General features: G+C 40.2%; 1 protein-coding gene across 1 annotated transcript in view; it reads left to right on the top strand.

Annotated features, from left to right (window-relative positions):
• TRIM36 (tripartite motif containing 36) overlaps positions 1 to 19,888 on the top strand; it is a 29,145-nt gene extending 9,257 nt beyond the window's left edge. The window contains exons 2-10 of the mRNA XM_085305375.1: positions 396 to 630; positions 8,596 to 8,921; positions 13,219 to 13,365; positions 14,492 to 14,587; positions 15,497 to 15,750; positions 16,358 to 16,482; positions 17,025 to 17,318; positions 17,620 to 17,917; positions 19,411 to 19,888. Of these exons, the coding sequence (XP_085161501.1) occupies positions 396 to 630; positions 8,596 to 8,921; positions 13,219 to 13,365; positions 14,492 to 14,587; positions 15,497 to 15,750; positions 16,358 to 16,482; positions 17,025 to 17,318; positions 17,620 to 17,917; positions 19,411 to 19,765 (2,130 nt within the window). The 3' untranslated portion in view covers positions 19,766 to 19,888. The remainder of the gene's footprint in view (positions 1 to 395; positions 631 to 8,595; positions 8,922 to 13,218; positions 13,366 to 14,491; positions 14,588 to 15,496; positions 15,751 to 16,357; positions 16,483 to 17,024; positions 17,319 to 17,619; positions 17,918 to 19,410) is intronic.
• The last annotated feature ends 321 nt before the right edge of the window (positions 19,889 to 20,209 follow it).

Raw genomic sequence — 20,209 nt, 5'->3', positions numbered from 1 at the left:
TTCTTTTTTTTTTTTTAGAAACAAGCGAGCAAACTGAGTTAAACCTCTAGATTCCGATTTTTAACAACGCCGGTTGCTCTCACTTCACTGAGATTTTTACCCGGAGTTAAGACCACGTCCCCTCCTGCACCCCCCTGCAATGCGGGCGGGACCTGCAGCTGAACCGCGTTCGCACGGTTCCGCGTGGAGCGAGCGTTGCCCGCGCTGGCAGGCGCGGCGGAGCCCGAGCCGCGGGGCCCGAGCCGCGGAGCCCGAGCCGCGCCCGGAGCACCGGCGCTGGGCAGAGCGGTTCCCTGCGGAGCTGGGGCTCGGTGGCCCGGTAACGCGCTACGTCCGCCCGGCTCGTGTTTCCTGCGCTTACACTTGCTTCCCCCCGCCCCTCTTCTGTCATGAAGGTTACCATAAAGAATATCGAAAGAGAGCTCATCTGCCCAGCGTGCAAGGAATTATTCACCCATCCGCTGATCCTTCCCTGTCAGCACAGTATTTGTCACAAATGCGTAAAAGAAATTCTCTTCACGCTCGAAGACTCTYTCACCGATGGAGGCTCTGAATCCTCTAATCAGAGTAGCCCTCGGATTCGAATCCATTCCCCTAGCATGGACAGAATTGACAGGATTAGCAGATCAGGTACGTATCGGAGTTTTGCGCGTTTCTCGAATTTCGTATGTGACTCGGACTGACTGGTGCCTGCACTGGTAAAGTGTCTTCTTGGTATCCCTGACATACTGGTAGTTAAACRGGTAACTTTGAGAATAGTGCGAGACTTGTTCATTCTGCGTTAAGAACAATGGGAATATTTTTATTTTAAGGACAATGCACTCTATTTCATGTAGAAATAAATTAGTCTTTGTGGCATCATGTAAATGTTTGTAGCCATTGTTTTCATTTATTCCTGTGTTTCAGTGACTGCTGAGCATCAAGCTGTTGATTTCAACAATTTTATTWTCTGTCATAATACTGTTAAGCTGTTCTCTCACATTTTTGCCAGCCTAAATTTTGTAGTTGTGACTTCCCACTGAGTCTTTGCAGACTTTCCAAATAATAATTTTGTTCTATCCATTTCTTTGCATTTACATTAAATTGTTTCTGTAGAGGATGATCATTGCATGGTTGAAGAACTCTAATGGATGACTGTAACGAACAGTCTCTTTCAGCGTGGTCTGCTTGAAGCTTTAAAGAATACTTAGCTTTATGGCCCTTATTGCTCTTTGTGATACCATACTGTAAAGATTCTTTGTTTGATTCTACTCAGTTATCTGTCTAATCCACAGATAAGCTGATCAACTTTATGCAGATATATGGAAAGTATTTCATGCATGCTGTACTTCAAAGAAACCACACATTGTGGCTTTTAGGGTTCATTCTGGAATAATTACCCAATTTAAATCCACTCGCTGCAGTGTTCTGGAAGAGCATTCGTGTGTAAGACAAGTCCTAAATCTTGTGTTTCATGTTTTCCTCGTGTTATCCTTCCCAGTGTTCCAAGGTGAAATGTTTTATTTCAGTGTCTTCTCTTAAATGTTTCTTAGCTTTAGTACTGATATTTTTCTCAAATAAGTTTGATAAATAATCTTATCTTTGCCTTAATTTGTCTGATTGGTGCTTACATGATATGAGGGAAACCTCAGTCAAGTGGCCCGTTATTTTCATTACAGCCCTATTCAGGTATGGGATGGAGAGCCAGCTGCTAGTTAGCTCTACCTACAGTTCAGTTACTCTCTTAGCCTTTTGCTAACTCCAGTTTCACGCAAGCTTAGAATGAAGGAGGAGAGCCTCGTGGTAAATGAATTCTCCCAAATAGAAGTCCATTTACCTTTTTTACTCAGTAAGCACAATGTGCTGATATTCCTGCATGTGTATTGACTACAGCTCTCACTGATTTTGGTTGCAGCTGTCGCCTTTATAGTTTTACAAAGTGGACGTCAGACCTCCGGGTTGAGTGCCTGGGAAGYAATGAATAAATGCGCTGTGGGCGACCTCCCTGTGAGAGCTGTGGCTTATGAAATGTGGGAGTGTCAGACAGGCTGTGCGTGGGGAACAACCTCCCCATGCTGCGTTCAGCAGCTTAAACAAGGAGATAATCCTTTCTCTCCTGTCARATCCTGTCTTCCCGATTGCTTTCCATCAGCCACTACAAATGAAGATCTAACATTGCRTGGTCTCTGCTTCCTGCCATAGCGCCCGTGTGCTGAATGAGGCAGGGAGTCACTTTTAAGAGTGAGAGACGGACGTGTAATTACTACAAGAAGCCAAGCACTGTAATGCCTCCTGTTTCAATGTTTGGAGGAGGAGCAGGTAGTTTGGGAGACTTGGGAATTAAGATTTGAAGAGCTTAACTTGCAGCTCTGCCAGACTTGGATGCCGTTTTTGCAGTGTCAGTAAGGACAAGACAACAAAGATTCATTCTTGAGACTCCTTTGCCTTGTGGTTTATGCACGCAAGTTATTTCAGGGGTTGCAGTTTTTAAATCCATAGTAGTCCTCTGCTGTCCCAGCAAACTGATTGGAAGTAACATGTGTTTTCTCCTCATTTGACCTGTTAGTAGAGGGTGATGAAGGCTTTGTTAGAAGTCTTTGTACCTGCTTGGGCGTCAACAGAGTGTAGAGAAGTGAAAATCCTGGGCTTTCATCTCCTTCCCCCCAACCGATGTTGGGCAAATGCAAATTGCAGGAAAAATTATCATCTAAAATGGTTCAGATTTGCAAAATGAAAAGCATATGGAAGTCGGAGCTTTAAAGAACGAAGGTAGACACACAAGTTGTGCTGTCTTTGCTTGCAGTGTAAAAGGCATTGTGGCTCCATTGCTATGTGGAAGATTTGCTCTCAAAAATTTGGTACCATCGATGTTCAGCTGAATTGCAGCTKACATTTGTGCAATTCTTATCTGGCATCTGAAGTAACTATGATGTTGTGTATCCTCTTGCTTACYGTTTTGTAAATAGACCTTACACAACTTATATAATTTATAAATTTATAATATATCTTGTGTGGGATTTGTAGTAAAATATTAAAGAAAAACATCCAAAGTTGTGCATCACGTGAAATAGTAGAATTTCTGGCGGGTTTGTATAGAGCATGTTGCCATAAGACATTGTTTTCGTACTTGAAAATACATATGATGCCTTCCTCATTTATTTATTTATTTTTCTTTCTTAAGGAATCCTTGCTATCTGTTGAGGATACCAACTATTTTAAATGATTTTGGCCTTTAAATTCTTGAGAAACCAGAAAGAGCTGGTCCACATTTTGTAATTATTGTGCGCACACAGCTTGCATTTTCAAATACAGTTTATTATAATGTAGAAAAGCTGGAACTGGTAGAACAGTTTATTTTTCAGTTGAAATGGAGTGCATGTTCTTGTTAAATCTAAGCTTTTAGTTTTAAAAAAATCCAGTTTTGTATGTAAAATGTTACGAACAAATTATATTGTATATAAAATTAAAAGATATTGCTTACTGCTAGTCTATCTTCTGTAATATTAGTGTAATTAGAAAAAAGCATGTGATGTGGTTATGTTGATACTTGTGCAGCACTGATGGATGAAGCAGAACTGAACTTTAAAAAATATATATATCTTTTATATATATATATATATATATATATTTATCTCCATCTATTCTTTCTTCTGCCTTCTTCCTACTTAAATACTACAGTTGTCATATGTTAGGAAATTAAACAACCTTTCCTTTCAGCCTTACAATAGTTTAACAGCCACAGGAAAGAAAACAGTTGACAGTCTTCGTCTGAGCCATTGTAAGCCAATGGTATATCTCATTTTTCAATTTCTAAAAACAGCTTTCTGTTCATTGTTCGCAGCCTCGCAGAGGAGGTCTTTTGGGTGGAGAGGTAGAAATGCTTCACTTCTTGTATGGCTCTAGATAGTATAGTGTTTAGATCTTGAGTTAAGTATTGTTGGTTAGCGTATAGTGTTTTGTCAGTGGTCAAGTCCACAAAATGGCTTTTGCAGTGAGCAAAGGTGCAGAAGACTTCTATTAGGAAAGCTTTTCATTCTGTTCTATGATTGACTTAAAGGTCAACTGGACTGGAGTTAAGGGTTGGATTTTTTTCATATGTGTGTTAATGACTAAACATACTTTAARAAGTGCAAGTACATCAGCTGTTGCTTCCGTCTAAAAAAAAAAATAATCAACAACCCCTTGGCTTTTTAATTTTCAAGAATGACATAATCAAGTTTCAGTAAAACTGCTTACCACCAGTGAAATATAATTATATTGATCTTTATAACACTTGGAGGTCACGGTCAGCAATATCACTTTTGAATGGAAGGTAATATGAGTTCTTCATTAGATCTGAGCCCCTTTAATTGTATCTGAGTAAAAAGGAAAGGATTGAATTCATACCTTGCTGATCTGACCAGGTAGTCCTGGATTTGGCAATATAATATGGCACATACAGGTATGAGGGAAAAGTAAATACTTAAAACTGACACTTTTTCCCTCATGATTAGCATGCTGATTGACACAGTCAAGTTGAAGGACAGCCAAYGTCTCTGTTTTAAATAGATTTAATTCCAGAAACACTGGCAGAGATGCTAGTCTGAGCATCTCTGCCTCTGTTCTGGACTTGTTCTCAGATGTGGTCATAAATGTTTCTTTTTAGGTGTGATGCTCTGTCAAAAATGGGAAAACCAAACCTTCTTGTTGGCATAATATTGGCAGACACACGAGCAGTCCATAGAAATACTGTATCCTTCAAGACAGGAATGAACTGAACTAACCACAAATCAGAATTTCACACTCCATATGAAGAGCGAAGCAGTTCATAGGAAGTCAGACTGCTTCAGTTGGACAATAGAAGTGTCGTAAACAAATAGAGATAGTGTAGTTCTTAAGACTCTTATAAAGCTGTATTTATCTGCTCTGGTTACAGAAAGCACCCCTGACTTGGGGAAGATTTTTGAAGTATCTGAAAATTATTTTTTAAACTATGAATTTGTCTCCCTTTATTTTTTCTTCTAAATATCTGTTCACAAGCATTAACTGAGTTTGGGGGTGGCAGTATATAATTTTTTTTTAATGCATCAGAATCCAGTTGACTTTTAAAAACTTTTTTGTTGTTGTTTAAACTCTCACAGAATTAACATTCATGTCTTCCATAATCACAGAATGCTGGTGATACTGTTTACTTGGAAAACACAATTTTATCTTTAAGATGTCTTATCCCTTTGCAAACCTGCAGCTGTAGGTTAGGTGACTTTTCCACATTTTAAGCGTTAGTATCTCCTTGTGGGAAGAACGTATCTGCAGGATGTGCCCAACTTAAGGGTGTTGTCTGGCTAGGTAGAGTCTTGTTCTAGTATTTGTGAATTTGGAGTCTGAATAGGAAAACATGTTGTATTATTGTTTTATTTATTTTTTTAATCAACTTAGAAATCTGACTGTTTTTACTGAGTCAGTAWTAACAGCATGTTCTCCAGTTACTGATCTGTTTATAAACCACAATGGAAATTTATTTTTTGGTAACTCCTAGTGTTTCATAAAATAAATACTTGTTGTTGGAAACTGAATTGGCAAAGTGTAAAAGAGAAACTGGGGAAGATCAAAGTTTCTCTGAACTSTGCACCTAATATGTCTGCAGAATCTAGATTTTTTTACTATGTGAAATGCTTTGTTTTGGTTTGGTTTTTTGTATGTGTGCAAAATTCAGTTTGAGCAAACTGAAAGGCAAAGATAGAAGAGACAGCGCTCAAAGTAATCTATCATTTAAACAGACAGTGTTTGCTTTTCAAAATAGGAACTTAAAAATCCTGTAAGCAATAAGCAGGCTGATTCTTACTGCATGTTAATATTTTAACATCCTCACTGGGCAAAAAGCATTTCCATGCTTTTAAGTATTGAAGTGGCAGAGTATGCTGGAAAGGTTAGGAAGTACGCTTCCAGGTTTTAAAACAGAAAAAAAAAAAAAAAAAAAAAAAAAAAAAAAGCTTTTGGAGTACCCTTTAGTGAAAAGGGATGAGACATCTTAAGATACGCAGGCCTCTCTGGGCGTTGGATAGCTTTTTCTGTAAGCGAAGTGTCACCAGTCCATGCAGAGCATGGCTCATCGCTACAGTCTCGTTTGTTCCACGACTGGCAGAATGAAAGGCCTCAATTGGATTGCAGCTAACTCACCTTTGAGTTAAACGGACACCAGTCCCACATTTGAGCCGGTTGGCCCAGACTCCAAAAGCATGCTACTGGATAAGAATTTCAGACTGTATTTTTAAACTTGACCACTGCACCATATTTTTCCCTGTTATCTTGCTTTGTCATTGCTTGCTTTCTGCTATAGTGAACTGCTTGTAGGCAGTCTCGTACATACAACACTGTATCATTATTTTCCTAGTTTTAGCAAATGTAAGTATTCCCTGTCCCCTTATTATGGCTGTTGACTGCATGATATTGCATGCAAAATCATCCTTCTGCTCAGGCCGTTGCAGAAGCCTGGGCAGAAGAGCTCTTTCCATTCTGTGCAGAGTGCTAGCTTGGAGCATACATTTTAAATGAGGTTTGTGTTTCACTGCTGTTTCTGTGCATTGCATGTGTGTGTTGCTGTATATGCCAAGTTACAGGTATTACAGGATGTGCAGTTTGGGTTATTGATTCACTTCAAGGAAGTACCAAAAAAAAAAAGATCTCTGCTTCCCTTAGCCCGAGAGTTACGTACTGTCCGCTTGGGTTATTAGTATTGTGTTCTGTAAATGTGTTCTAATTGTGCTGCTCAGAACCTGCGGAAAGGCCTAAGTCCACCTGACTTTGAGACCATCAGCTTGTGTACTTTTTCCTGCTCTGGTTGTGGCTTGTTAGCTGACAATCCTGCAGAATTATCATGGGACACGTTTCGAAGATTTGTRAAGTTCTTTGTGGCAGTGTGTTTTCAAAGAGGCAGAGAAGTGCATGGTAGGAAGGGAGGCTTTAAACTATTGATTGTAGCAATCATAGAAGAACAGCGTAAAGCAAGTGTGTTTTTGGCTAGCATCAAAGGACACTTCAGAAATATTGATGCTTTATTTCATTTGGGAGGGGAGCTGACTGAATACAGATAAGAACTAGTTTCCCATTCTAATAAAGAACCGATTTCAGCACTGTAAGAATTTGCCTCTAGGTACTCTTAGTCATACCTCCATTTACAGTTTGGTTAGTTGTTACGCACTCTCCTCAAAGGGGTTTTAAAACTGCTCCAGTTGGAGGATGGTTTTTAGTTTCTTTCTATGGGGAACTGAGAGGATACGTATTAGGTGTAAAGGCTGGTTTAGCCTGCTGCAGAATTACTTGTATGACCCTCTGCTGTTGTTCCTGAGCTCACGAATGAGGCGAGGGATGCACSCCCTGCTCGACAGCTGAGAGAGCACTGAGCTGTGAAGAGCCTTGGGGCCTACAAGAGCCATTTCAGAACAAGTTCCAAGGGCTTTTAAAGTTTGCAGCTTTACTTGAGCCGTAGACAACTTTATTCTGGACAGGAGGAGAAAGTTTTGCATAGCTGTTTGGTCGGAATGTAACCTCTCTGCAATCCCCTTCTAAAATGAAAAGCGATAGGCTTAACCTGTTAAATCATGTAGATCTGTGGTTCCCTAACTCAGGGTAAGGGAATCTCTCAAACTTACTCATCTCAGTGTTAGGTTCCCTTTGATTTATGTGCAGATTTRGTTAGCAATCCTTCTTTCTCAAGGCTATTCAGCCAGGGAAAGGCCAAGTCAGCTGCAGCGTGTTTTGACTAACTGATTTAGTTTGGTTGGTTCTCTTGCTGGCTGTTTTTATGTCTCCTCTTGGGAAAAGCAAGATAAGTTTGTCTCAGCCAAAGCAAACTTCTAGGATCTCAAAACTGGCTATATTCATCTGGGAGTAACTATTTATTCTCACTCGGAGAATAAGCATCCTTTGCTTGAATTTGTTACAAAGCTGTGACTCTGGGCAGCCAGGCAGCCCAATACTAACTGGTTTTCGGAAAGCATGTGTGTAGCATTTAAAAATGGCTGCAATTGAATTTGAGTGCATCCAAAACTAGACCAAGATCTCAAGGCTCTTACCTTAAGGGAGTGCCTTTTGGAGCTTTACATACTGGGTAATTGCCATAAAAGTGTTTTAGGCTTACGAAAGAGAACTGTTAGTTCCTACATAAACCCTCAGACTAGTTAAAGTAACTGGCCCCAAGTGACTTGCCATGAGTTTAGGCAGTCCTCTTCCACACCTTGTGCAGAGATGGTGAGATGTTTTGAACAGAAAAGAAATCATATTTATAAACGTCTCACTGTGCAGGGCCTGATTTGAAGAAAAGRGTAGTGATGTTGATATAGTGGTTTTGCAAGAAACAAAATTGCTGGAAGCAGATGATAGAATTGGGCAGAAAATTCATCTTAACATCGAATTAAGTATTAGAGTAGTTCGTAATGTGTCTGTACTCACACATTATAGTGCCTTGTAATGGCAAATCTGTGCTCTTTGGCTTGGCAGAATGCATATTAATTACTATTGTATTGGTTTGGATGATGTGCTAAAATAGTTTGGGATTGGTTCATAAATTCCTGTGTTCCTGAAACATCTAAACCTCTCCTGTTTATGCTCCTACTAAACCAGGATTTGCTGTCTATACAGGCAGAAAACGCAATTCACTGACTCCTAGAACAACTATGTTTCCATGTCCTGGCTGTCGGCATGATATTGATCTTGGAGAACGTGGCATCAGTGGCTTGTTTCGAAACCTTACTTTGGAAACAATTGTGGAAAGATACAGGCAGGCAGCCAGGGCAGCCACAGCTATTATGTGCGATTTCTGCAAACCTCCAGCTCAAGAATCCACAAAGAGCTGCATGGACTGCAGTGCAAGCTATTGCAATGAATGTTTCAAAGTGTACCATCCTTGGGGAACTGTAAAAGCCCAGCATGAATATGTAGGACCAACCACCAACTTCAGACCCAAGGTAAGTGTATAGCTTAATGTAGTACAGCATTTGGATATAGCTTGTGGACACTGCTGTGCAGCAGTAGTTGCTTTTTAGGATCATTGTTGCTTTATTGACTTCTGCTGTTATTTATTGAGTGAATCATAAGCTTTTGTTCCTGTTGATGCTAAGGTAGCTGGAGCTGAAAAGGATATRGAAAATGTATTTGAAAGGGACTCTAGAATAAAGGATTTTTTACTTTGAGGAATGGATTATGTTATTTGTGGTTTGTTGTCCTTTTGTAAGACTTGATGATCTTGAACAAACAGAATTGCAATGCTTTCCTCTCAAGGTCAGGTCAAGCAAGACATATGTGTATGTGGTAAACTAAAAAAAACACTTTTCCCTCCCCAACTTTATGCAGATTCCCTTTGGATGTTTTTTTGCCYCTGAAGGTGATCTAAAGTAGAGCTTTCCCCCCTCCCTTCCCTCTGTGCATCTGCCAGTAGCAGGAGGTGGAGTTCAAGTCTCCACTGTCACTACATCCCATTATTTCTTAGCTGCAGCAGAASAGGAAAATGTAATGGCTAGTTTTCTACTTTTCAAGCTGCTGCTGCTGCATTCAGGCAAAACAAGCGACTGCAAACTAGTTACCTTTGTTTCTGCTGCTAAGCTGATGCAGAACATGACTGTGGTCTATTGAGTTGAAGTGACATGAGAGGAGCAATTGTCACAGCTGCCATCTCCAACAAAAGACTGCAACAGGTCTTAATGTCGCTGCATTTACAGCATGCCCTGTGGCCTGTGACAGGGAGAGAGCCTTGGGCTGATTTTCCTAAACTTGTTTGTGACAGCAAGGCTTGGGGCTAGAGCTCTCTGGAGGGGACTAGCAGTACTTGGAGTAATACTAGCTCTTGGTCCCATGCAGGTAGTGGCTCTGGTGCAGGGGGACACAGCAAGCTCGATTCAAAGTGCCTCCAGTAATGAGGCAGTCTTCCGAAGCTTTTTCTAGCACGYTGCTTAGGTGTGTTACTATAGAAGGGATATAGTGTGAGGGCTGTAGCGTGAGGGAAGGTTTTAAGCATGAAGCCAGAGTCTGTTTGCTGCAAGCAACCTTGTTAGCTGTACCCAGGCTTCTTCTSAAGGAGAGCTCTTGCCTGGCTGCAGAGCAGATTAGCATTCGATTAGGGAGAGCAGGGACTTAGAGCAAAGCACGCACTGGCCTTGCAACCCCCATGTCATTGAAGGTCCTACAAAACCCAGAAGTGTTGGTGTTCAGGGAGTTTTGGTTCATGTTGCTGCTTCTTACATTTAATATTTACACAGTACTAAGCTCTTCTTCAGCTTCTCTATGAACCAACTTTGTTGTAAGCCAAAACAGACGTTTAAGCTGATACAAATGTGGACACTCTTGTGCAGCTGACTAGGCCTCAGCTCTTCTAGAACTGGAAATAATTCAGGCATTTTATAGGTATGGATTTGACTTTACAGGAAACTTTATGTGGATCATTCTCCCCCAGTAACCTAGAGTGCAGATGTAAAGGTTTACCTGAGCTGTGAAGTTAAAGTCTGCTCATGTCATTCATGAATAATATCACATCTCCTAGAAGTAAGGACTACTGAAGTCTTCAACTGATGATAAAATTTCTGCAGAGCTAACKTGAAATGAGCTCAGTTCTGGAGAAGGCCCCCACTTGGGCCTTCTCTTGATTTAAATCCAGAATGTCTCCCCTCAAGTAAGCAGGCTCAACTCTGGCACAACCTAGGCTTGAAAAGATCGGTTCATGTTTTTATCTAACAAAGTCTTCAATGTAAGATACTAAAATTAATACTGTAAAATAGGCTACTTGCCCTGATTTACCAATATTTTCCATAGATTTATAATCTATAAAACATAGACCTTTAATTAAAGTTATGCTATGTATGAGAAGCATTTGACTGATGTTCTCTTGTAGATAAGGCTGTAAAAACTTGAGACTCAAGAGTTAGTAAGCCAGTAGATAATAAACATCCAGTAGTTCATTTAGTGGAGTTCTTTCTGGATTTAACATATTCATTGCAGTTAATAGCAAGTATGTGCTTGAAATGCTTTAAAATGTACTAGCACACAACTATCTCTGTAAAATAATGCTTTATTGGATAAACAAATATGTTAGAAGTGTGTGTGCTCCCTTCTAAATGCAACTATTGATCTAAAATGCTGTAGAGCTCCCTACAAGCTTTCCTTCTATAGTACCTCAACCCTCCTGCTACAATACTGGTACTTAAAAAATACCAGACATTTCTTGATCTGTGTGTACCCTTAAATCCATACTTAATCTGCATGTAGTTTAACAACATGTGGTACTTACAAAAGGAGATATTCAAAACCCACTTGGATGCAATCCTGTCTAACATGCTCTAGGTGATCCTGCTTGAGCAGGGGGCTTGGACTAGATGATCTCCAGAGRTCCCTTCCAACCTCAACCATTCTGTGATTCTGTGAAAAGTCAGTAGTTAAATTCTGTTGAAGCCGAGCCAAATAGGGAGAAGTAGTTTTGATCATCCTGACCTTGATACACCAAGTGCTAATGAGAACTCGGGCCTTTCTAAAATTATATGGGAAGATAGAGGTATTGTTTAAAAAACAATAGCAACAAAAGCTATAGTTTAGATACATAAGGTATAGAAACATTTTTATAAAAGCTTCCCAACGACAACAAACTGAGCTTTACTGTGCTCTTAAAGAGATCTTTTTGAGGACTGTTTCAGCTTAACATGAGGGGAAAAAAACGTGTATTTCATTACAGTGCCCTGTTAAGACCTGAACTGAATGCTTGGAGTATTTGTTAGTCTCCTACACAATGTTCCCAGTCACCACTTTGATTAATTTAAAACCAGACTGGAGAGCACTTTGTAACGTGTGTGGTGKGGGTGGGAGAGGCACCTACTGGGCCGATTGTTCCTGCCTTTGAGAGGAGAGAACAAGATCATCTGCTGACCCCTTCTCGCTAGCTGCGGTTTGTAATTCGTGTTCACGTGAGGAGGTGAATAAAAATACAGGGTTTCTGCTGGCGTGGCCAGATAGTGCTCTGCAAAAATGACATCCCTGGACTAACAGCATGATTGCAGGTTTTTAGAGACGTCTGCTTGCACGGCTGACTTCCAGGAAAGCTTCCTTTCCATAACCCAGTAGGCAGTGACGGCAGAATAGCTTACAGTGTTGTGTCTAATGATAGCCGCGTGTACCAAGGTGCTTGTAAGACTGATCTCCTTACCCTGTTCATCGAAGCCAGAGGGAACATTTAGGGGCTGATAACTGGTTTCAGGGAAGCCCTGCATTTTTAACTTAGTGTGTCCGTTTTTATACTGCTATCAAATTTCCATTTTGGTGCTCTTCCCTGTCTGTTTTATTATTATTATTATTATTTATGGCTTGATTTGCTTTGAGCTGTGTGGTACTACTGCTTGTTCTCCTTAGCTTGCAGCTGAGAACCTTTTTCAAGAGCTCTTCTGTGGTGGTGTAGAGTAGATGGTCCCCAACACTGCCTTTCAGTATTGGGCAGTGGATTTTTTTTCCTTTTTCCCCCTTGTAGATGTGTTTATCTGTTGTCTGAACATTAAGTTCAACTGCATTTTTTCTCTTTGAGCAATTATTCAAGGTTGTTCACTTCATCTTCAGTGAACTGCAGATTTTTTTAAAAAAAGCATTTATTCTGATATTGGAAATGGCATTCACTGTGAACAACTTGTACTTGGAGTCAGACAAATAAAAAAGGAAACAGTTAGGCTCGTTCTCTTTAAGCTGACTGTAACTGGTGTTGGAGGCTGAATTTTATTTGTTGCTCCAGGAGCAATGGGCTAAGTGGCTGATTTGAATCTAGTTTAGATTTGGATCATTACTAGATTATGCCAACTCTGGCTTTAGGAAGTAGTTYGTAGGCCTTGCAGGAGACAACTGAGAAGCTGGTTTGGCAGAGGTTAAGTTTGACAGGATGGAGTGTGTTGCTGTATTGCATTTACAGCTCTGACCAGGAGTGCCAGGGGGCTCGWTAGCTGTGATAGTGTGGAGCGTGCAGACTCGGGGATTAGCAAGGCTAATTGCCRTGTGCTGGCTATGTGGTGTATACATGGATGTTGCTCCAGATTTACTCAATGGAAACCTCACTGAAACTCTGTGTGTTCATCYGTTGGATATCACTTGCATGAACATACATAAAATGATGGCGGATAAAGTGACTATAAAAACATAGTGAKGGAATTGGATACTGCTGTGGGATTGTTTGCTTGTTTTAATGGCTTGTTGAGCACCTCAGTTTTTGGAAATACACCTGCATTCTCTCTGCTGTCTTTTCAGATTTTGATGTGCCCAGAACATGAAATGGAGAGGGTAAACATGTACTGTGAAATTTGCAGAAGGCCTGTTTGTCATCTTTGTAAACTGGGTGGATCTCATGCAAACCATAGAGTAACAACTATGAGCACTGCCTACAAAACCCTTAAGGTAAAAGTAAATATTGTTTGACTTGGCCTTAAGAAAGGGAAGAGTACTGAGCTTCTGGTGTAAGGGCAAACTCTCTCTGGCAGAAAGCCAGGATGTGTATTTAGAGGACACTGTCATGAGGTGTGCTCTTGTGCAACATCTGTTAATGTGTGTATTAGTATGACTTAGTGTATGTTTGAGAAACTGAACTATATCTTCAGTGACAACCGAACCATAACACCTTAACGGTGCTTCTACTTTATTTTAGCCAATTGTACCGCAGTATTGACCAAGRCAAAAGGTTTAAGCAGTTAACCCTTTGCAGTCGTAGTTTTTACCACTGAAGGTTCAGACAAGTATCTTTGTGGCTTGGATGAACTGACACCTTAAGATCATTCTAGATAAATTTGGATCTGAAATGACTTTTGGACCTTGTATGTTATGTATCTGTTATTTCTGTAAGTGTAGTAGAAAGGGAAGACTTGCAGGCATTACTTTGTTATTAGAAAATGATAGCTGCTACTACTACTACTTCTTCCTTTTTTTCCTCTCTTCTTCTTCCCCCACCAAAAAACAAAACAAACAACAACAACAACAAAAAAAMCAACTCTGCTTGCCTTGTGTGCCTTGGCCTCCTTACCTGTTGTTTGCGAGGCTGTTCCTGTACAGCTGGTAATCCTTTTGCAAATAGGGAAATGCAGAGACATTCGGAAAGCACTAACATTCCAAATCACTCATTTCTCTACTAAATCTTATTGCAAAGAAGTTCATGGTAACTGAGGAGGCTTTCCTATGCTTCAGTAATGCCTGCAAGCCTCGTGTTGCTCAGTCTAAGAGAAGATGACTCTTGTGGCTGGGGAAGGGTGGGCCAATAGGTGGGCTGTTGCATGTTGGTTAGACGCCTCTGCCCCTAGCCCTGCTCAAAACCGGTGGCCTGGATGCTGGGCACGCTCGTCGCCAATCACTGAACAACAGGTCTCCGCAGCATTGGCTCTTCATAACTGGTAGCTGGTTTTCAGCCTCATAACTAGACAAACTGAGCACAGYCGGACAGCTTACCTTCACTGRTTTGAGTGGGATATCCRTGTTCTGCACYGGTTTGAGTGGGATATCCGTGTTCTGCCAGCTTGCTATTGTATTTTAACAGGAGAAGCTTTCAAAAGATATAGAATACCTCATCAGTAAGGAGAGCCAGGTAAAAGGTCAGATCTCTCAGCTGGGTCTCCTGATGAAGGAAACGGAGGTAAGCATGACTTGCTAATTGCTTGAGAAAGGTCCTTGAAGGCATGCAACAGGGAGTTGCACTGTTATCAGAAAAGCCTTTCAAAACCTTTTTTCTTCCTCTCAGTTAGTCATAAATCATAAAACCATTTCTGTCGTTTGTGTTAGTATTGAGTTACACTTGTCTACTGTAAAGGCATAATTCTGACAGTGAGGGAAATTTGCACAACRTAAACAGTCTGTCCAGAAGGGAATTTTGGGTGCTATTGTAAATGTAATTGTTTAAGGTATCAGATAAGCCTTATTTCAAAGAGAGCTCTGGGTGTTAATGGTACCGCTCGATTTACACCCTCTGTTTAATTTGAGAGGCTGTTGCAATAAAGTCAGAGTTGAGCAGCTGGSGGAGCAGGCTCACACACAAGCCAAAAAACTCTGTGTACAGAAATGGCAGAAGATCCTAGCCCCGTCCATAGCTCGATACAGACCGTACCTGTGCTTTGTAGTTCCTTATCTAGGGCATAGTCAGAGATGGGCCTGCTGTCATGAGGGCATATGTGGGAAAATGGTTTTGACTCCTGATTCAAGATGATTAGGGAAGCTGAAAGAGTACCTGGCTCTTAAGCATGAAGACTTCAGAGGCTGACTTGCTTTTATAGTGCTTTAGGCAGAGAAATGTCCTGCAAAATTCAAGAAATAATCAGAGGAATATTTTCCTAATCTTATTTGCTAGGTTCAAATAGTAAATACTTMCTAGCTTGGGTGCAGTGTTACTCGTGAGCTTTATTGTGTTGTTAAATATGGAAAATATTAGTCTTGTCTGCCAAACAGATGATTAGAGTGCTRTGATAATTTGAAAAACCTTAAATGTGCCTCTGTACTCTGTGCCACAGTACTGTGGAATCGCCCTCAAATTTATTTTGTTCCCTCCTAGTGCAATGGTGAGAGAGCTAAAGARGAAGCGTCTCAGAATTTTGACAAACTATTTGATGTTCTGCAAGAGAAGAGATCGGTAGCTCTCAGGGCAATTGAAGCATCTAAGAATTTAAGGCTGGAGAARCTACAAACCCAAATAGAGGAATATCAAGGTCTTCTGGAAAATAATGGCCTTGTAGGATATGCTCAAGAAGTGCTCAAAGAAACGGATCAGTCTTGTTTTGTCCAAACAGCAAAGCAACTTCATGTCAGGTATTTTAAATATCTTTGTTTTAGGTACAGGATGTCTATTCAAGCGTACTCTTCTGATATCTGATAGCAGTGTTCTTAATGTAGTATCTTRTATTTGCAGAAGTTCATAGGTGGTCCAGGTGGGGTTTGGTGGAAATTGTTATGTTCCAGTGCGTGCTAAGAAATGGCACACAGAAGAGATTCTCTCCTACAACATCARGCCTTGCTTATCAGAACTGCAGTATAAGGGTAGTGCATTCAGCTTGGTGATGCATGTCTTTGCTCAGAGATTGTATCAGGAACTTGCAAGTTAATCTAATAGTTCTGTCCTGGCTTTAAACTCTTTRATCTTAGTAGTTGTTCTCCATTAGCACTTTGAACATAATGCCCCAAATAGTTTAGATGTTCTACCATCTGAACTGTTATCTGGTTATTATCTTTACATTAATGTACAAAAGGCATTCAAATTTTGCAGTTAAATTCTCTCTGGTGAGACAGATTCCTGGGAGACTTTACTAACAACATGAAAATAGGACTCTTCCTTTAAAGTAAAAAGTAACACTTTTATTTAAAAAAATGCATAGAAATAAATTTCCTCTTATCTCCTCTCTCAACCTTGTACTTTCAGAATCCAGAAGGCTACTGAATCTCTGAAGAGCTTCAGGCCAGCAGCTGAAACTTCTTTTCAAGACTTTGTGGTGGATGTAGCCAAGCAAGAAGAGGTCCTTGGTGACTTGTCCTTCTATTCCAATGGTAAGTTGCAAGAGAAGCAGGTCTTTATTGATCCATGGTCTTTGGGCTCTCTCTCCAGACAGAGGCAAGATTTATGCAGGGCTATAGTTACCTAAATCTGTCATGCACCTTTTGACTTTTGTTGTTCCCTTTTTCTCCATGATACACAAGGCATTGCCTGTTAGTAATGCTAGCTTCAGCTTTGATAAACAAGCTAAGATGCCATCATCTTCAGTACTAGTTTATGTTGCTTTCCAAAATACTAAAGTTAAGTAAGGCCTAGAAGCTTGTCTTTGCATGACAGAAAAGGATTGGATTTCATACAGTTTTTGGCTTGMCAGCAAAAATAAATACCACTGACAACTGTCAAAGTCATGCAGAAGATAAGGATTTATTTTGGCACATGAACAGAACCATCCTCACATCCATTCATTCACTGTATGAGTCAGATTTTTTTTTTCTTCACTGCATTATAACCACTGCACAAAGGTCTTACATGGTTAATTCTAAAACGATAGAAATCTAAACTTTTTTTTTTCCCTCCTTAATCTTTGACATTCTAGGTCTAGATGTACCGGAAATCAATGAAGAAAAGAGCAAAATGTACAACAAGGCTGTGATCAGTTGGGAATATCCTGGGAAAGCAGATTCAGCTGATATCTATGTCCTTGAGTATAGAAAGCTTAATAAAGACGAGGAGAGTGCAACGTGGCAAGAGATCGAAGTTTGCAGCAAGAGCAAAGTAATATCTGATCTTGATAACAACAGTAGCTATGCCTTTAGAGTCCGAGGGTACAAAGGGTCCATCTGCAGCCCTTGGAGCAGAGAAGTTATCTTGCATACACCTCCAGCTCCAGGTACTATTTTATTTATGTCCAGAAGGTGCTGAATTTATATCCATAGATGTTATGAGAAGCTGTAGGCAATTTCTAGAAGTGCTCAGACTTCTATTTTATTGTTACCCAGTTGCATAAACGTATAGAAACATTGTTAACAAACACCTTAATTAGCATACTGAGACTATGTTAGCTTGTGTGACATTCCTAGTAGCTTTTAAAAGTGAGAMTTTCAAATGCCAGTGTGTGTTAAAATGTAGTTTGTAAGCACAGAAGGCCAGGCTGTTAACTAATGGTCAATTTTGGGGATCCTRTTTTTCAGTTTTTAGTTTTCTTTTCGATGACAAATGTGGGTACAACAGTGAACATCTTCTGCTGAACCCAAGAAGAAGCTCTGTGGAAAGCAGGGCTGGATTTCCTCTGCTGCTAGGAGCTGAACGCATACAGGTTGGATGTTACACAACTCTGGATTACATCATTGGTGACACTGGGATTGCCAAAGGGAAGCATTTCTGGGCTTTTCATGTGGAAGCCCATTCATACCTGGTGAAAGTGGGAGTTGCTTCTAGCGCCAAGATACAGGAATGGCTTCATAATCCCCGTGATGTGACCAGCCCGAGGTAAATTGTGGATTCTTGCGTAATACATGTTCTACATAAAGGTGGCTTTTTAAATTAAGAGGAAATCTTAAATCAGTAAACAACATGAACCGTAATCAGTGGAAAGTAGTTTGAAGGATCTGGTATATGCAGGGTTGCTTTTGTTGGGGAGGGAGGGGAGCGGAGGGGTTTTCTCAARCATTAATAGAAAGATGGTCCTTTAACTATCCAGAGTTCTATTTTCTTTCTTTTGGGGGAAAGAAGTCATGTTCCTATATATGTCAAGATGTGTAAATAAAAGCAAGAAGGAAAAAAATTCGTAGTTGCAAGACTGAAGCAATGTTTAATGATCAACAGGTAGCCTCTGCCTTAATTCTCTGAGAGTGCTAGGTTTGGCGGCCGTTCAGAGGTACAGTGTTCACTCTGTATCGTTGTGGTCACTGGCTGTCCTCTTGTGAACTGTACAGTGGTGATGCTAGGCACAAAACAAAATACAGTGGGCAAAACAGCAAAAAGATTTCCAGCTCTCAATTGCAAAATTGCAATTAGAGTAATCTTGGATATGTCTAGGAACTCCAGGCTGAGGGGGTTATCCCTGAGGACTTGCAACTTTTCCAGGAATCTAATGGATGTATTGGCTTTCTCCTATCTAACATACTAAAATTGTTTAAAAAAAAAAAAAAAAAAAAAGCCAATGTTTTGAGTTGCTTAAGGTCAGAGCCTTTTTGCAAAGCAAGAAATTAAATTCTGACTTCCTTATCCCTTTTTTCTTATTCACAAAAATATCTGGAAACCTTTAACTGACACACATCCAAAAAAAAAAATCTAGGAATTGTATGCACAGAATGATGACTTATATGCTTCTTTGATCTGTCTTCATCTGATAAAAAAGTAGGGAAATCTTTGCAGACTGAACATATCTGGCTACAAACTTCCTCACCAGCTGGAAACCAGGAGTTCAGGGAAACCTTCTCAAAGAGTCCAAATTGTTTTTTTTTTTTTTTTAAACTTAGAATATAATGTGCTATATTGTGAATTTAAAAGACAATATAATGCAGCGGTGACATAGAAAACTCATAGTACAACAATAATGTTAAATGTATTTACTTGTGTTGTTTAACATTACATAAATATGTTCAAGGTAAACATATCCTGTGCATAGTGATCAGTCATATTTGCTAAGCTACTACTCGTGTTAACTCATTTGCTATAATTTTAAGTTCATCTAATCACAAGTATGATTAGATAAAGCTGCAACTTGAGTTCATTGTAAAATGTTCTCTGGTCGCGTCCTCATTAGTGTTTGCCTGCATTAACTGTGTTTGAAGTGGCCCAAGTGAGCATTCTCCAGCTACTAAATGCATCTTTCCTTCTGGCTCAGGTATATTCTTACTGCACAAGGCTTTGTGATTGCTTGCATATTGTTACCTGTCTTACAAAAATATTTTCTCTTGTTTGAACGCTGATAACGCTTCACAGTTTGACAAAAGCAAACGTTTGTTTTTCTATTCTAGATATGAACAAGACAGTGGTCATGACAGTGGGAGTGAAGATACCTGCTTTGAATCATCACAGCCTTTTACTTTGGTGACTTTAGGCATGAGAAGTTTCTTTATCCCCAAAGCACCTGCCGCCCCCAAAGATTCAGCGAGCAGAATTCTTCCCATGCCATCGTGTATAGGGGTCTGTCTTGACTATGACAAGGGCAAGGTTGGATTCTATGATGCAGATCATATGAAATGCCTTTATGAGCGCCAGGTGGACTGTTCCGGTATAATGTATCCRGCATTTGCTTTAATGGGTGGATCAGGAATTCATCTTGAGGAAGCCATCGCAGCAAACCACTTGGAGTACCAAGATGATATATAATACAGTGATATCTTCCCATTGCCGTTTTGAGATGGAAAATGAGAGCAGAGGTGTTCTGCCTTAGCATTCAGTCCTAATTAATTACATCATATTTAAGTGCTGCACACAAGCCTTTGGGTCATTTTTTTTAAAAAAACAAACAGCCCAGTTGCTTCTACAAGTGGGAAACGTTCTTCCAGCAACTCTCCTGCCTTTCTTGTGATCTGTGCGATGCTGTTCTCTGCAGACGTTCTTCCCGGGGGAGGCAGTTGGGAAGAAGTTTGACTAGCAACCAAAATTACTCCTTGGGGTGGAAATCTGCCTTTTAAGTAATTTAAATCCTTACATAGTTGGTTTCACATTAATGGAGTCAAAGCTGCCAGTGTGTGATTGCCATTATCCTTTAAGAAACCTGCCTGAATGCATTTGAGTGGTCAAGTGCTTTCTGACTAACCTACGAGCACC

Source organism: Rhea americana, unplaced genomic scaffold, assembly GCF_003343005.1.
Source record: "Rhea americana isolate MKP2758 unplaced genomic scaffold, rheAme1 scaffold_22, whole genome shotgun sequence".
NCBI classification, from domain to species: Eukaryota; Metazoa; Chordata; class Aves; order Rheiformes; family Rheidae; genus Rhea; species Rhea americana.
The sequence above is the reverse complement of the archived record's forward strand: the minus strand, read 5'-3'. Positions and strand labels throughout refer to the sequence as shown.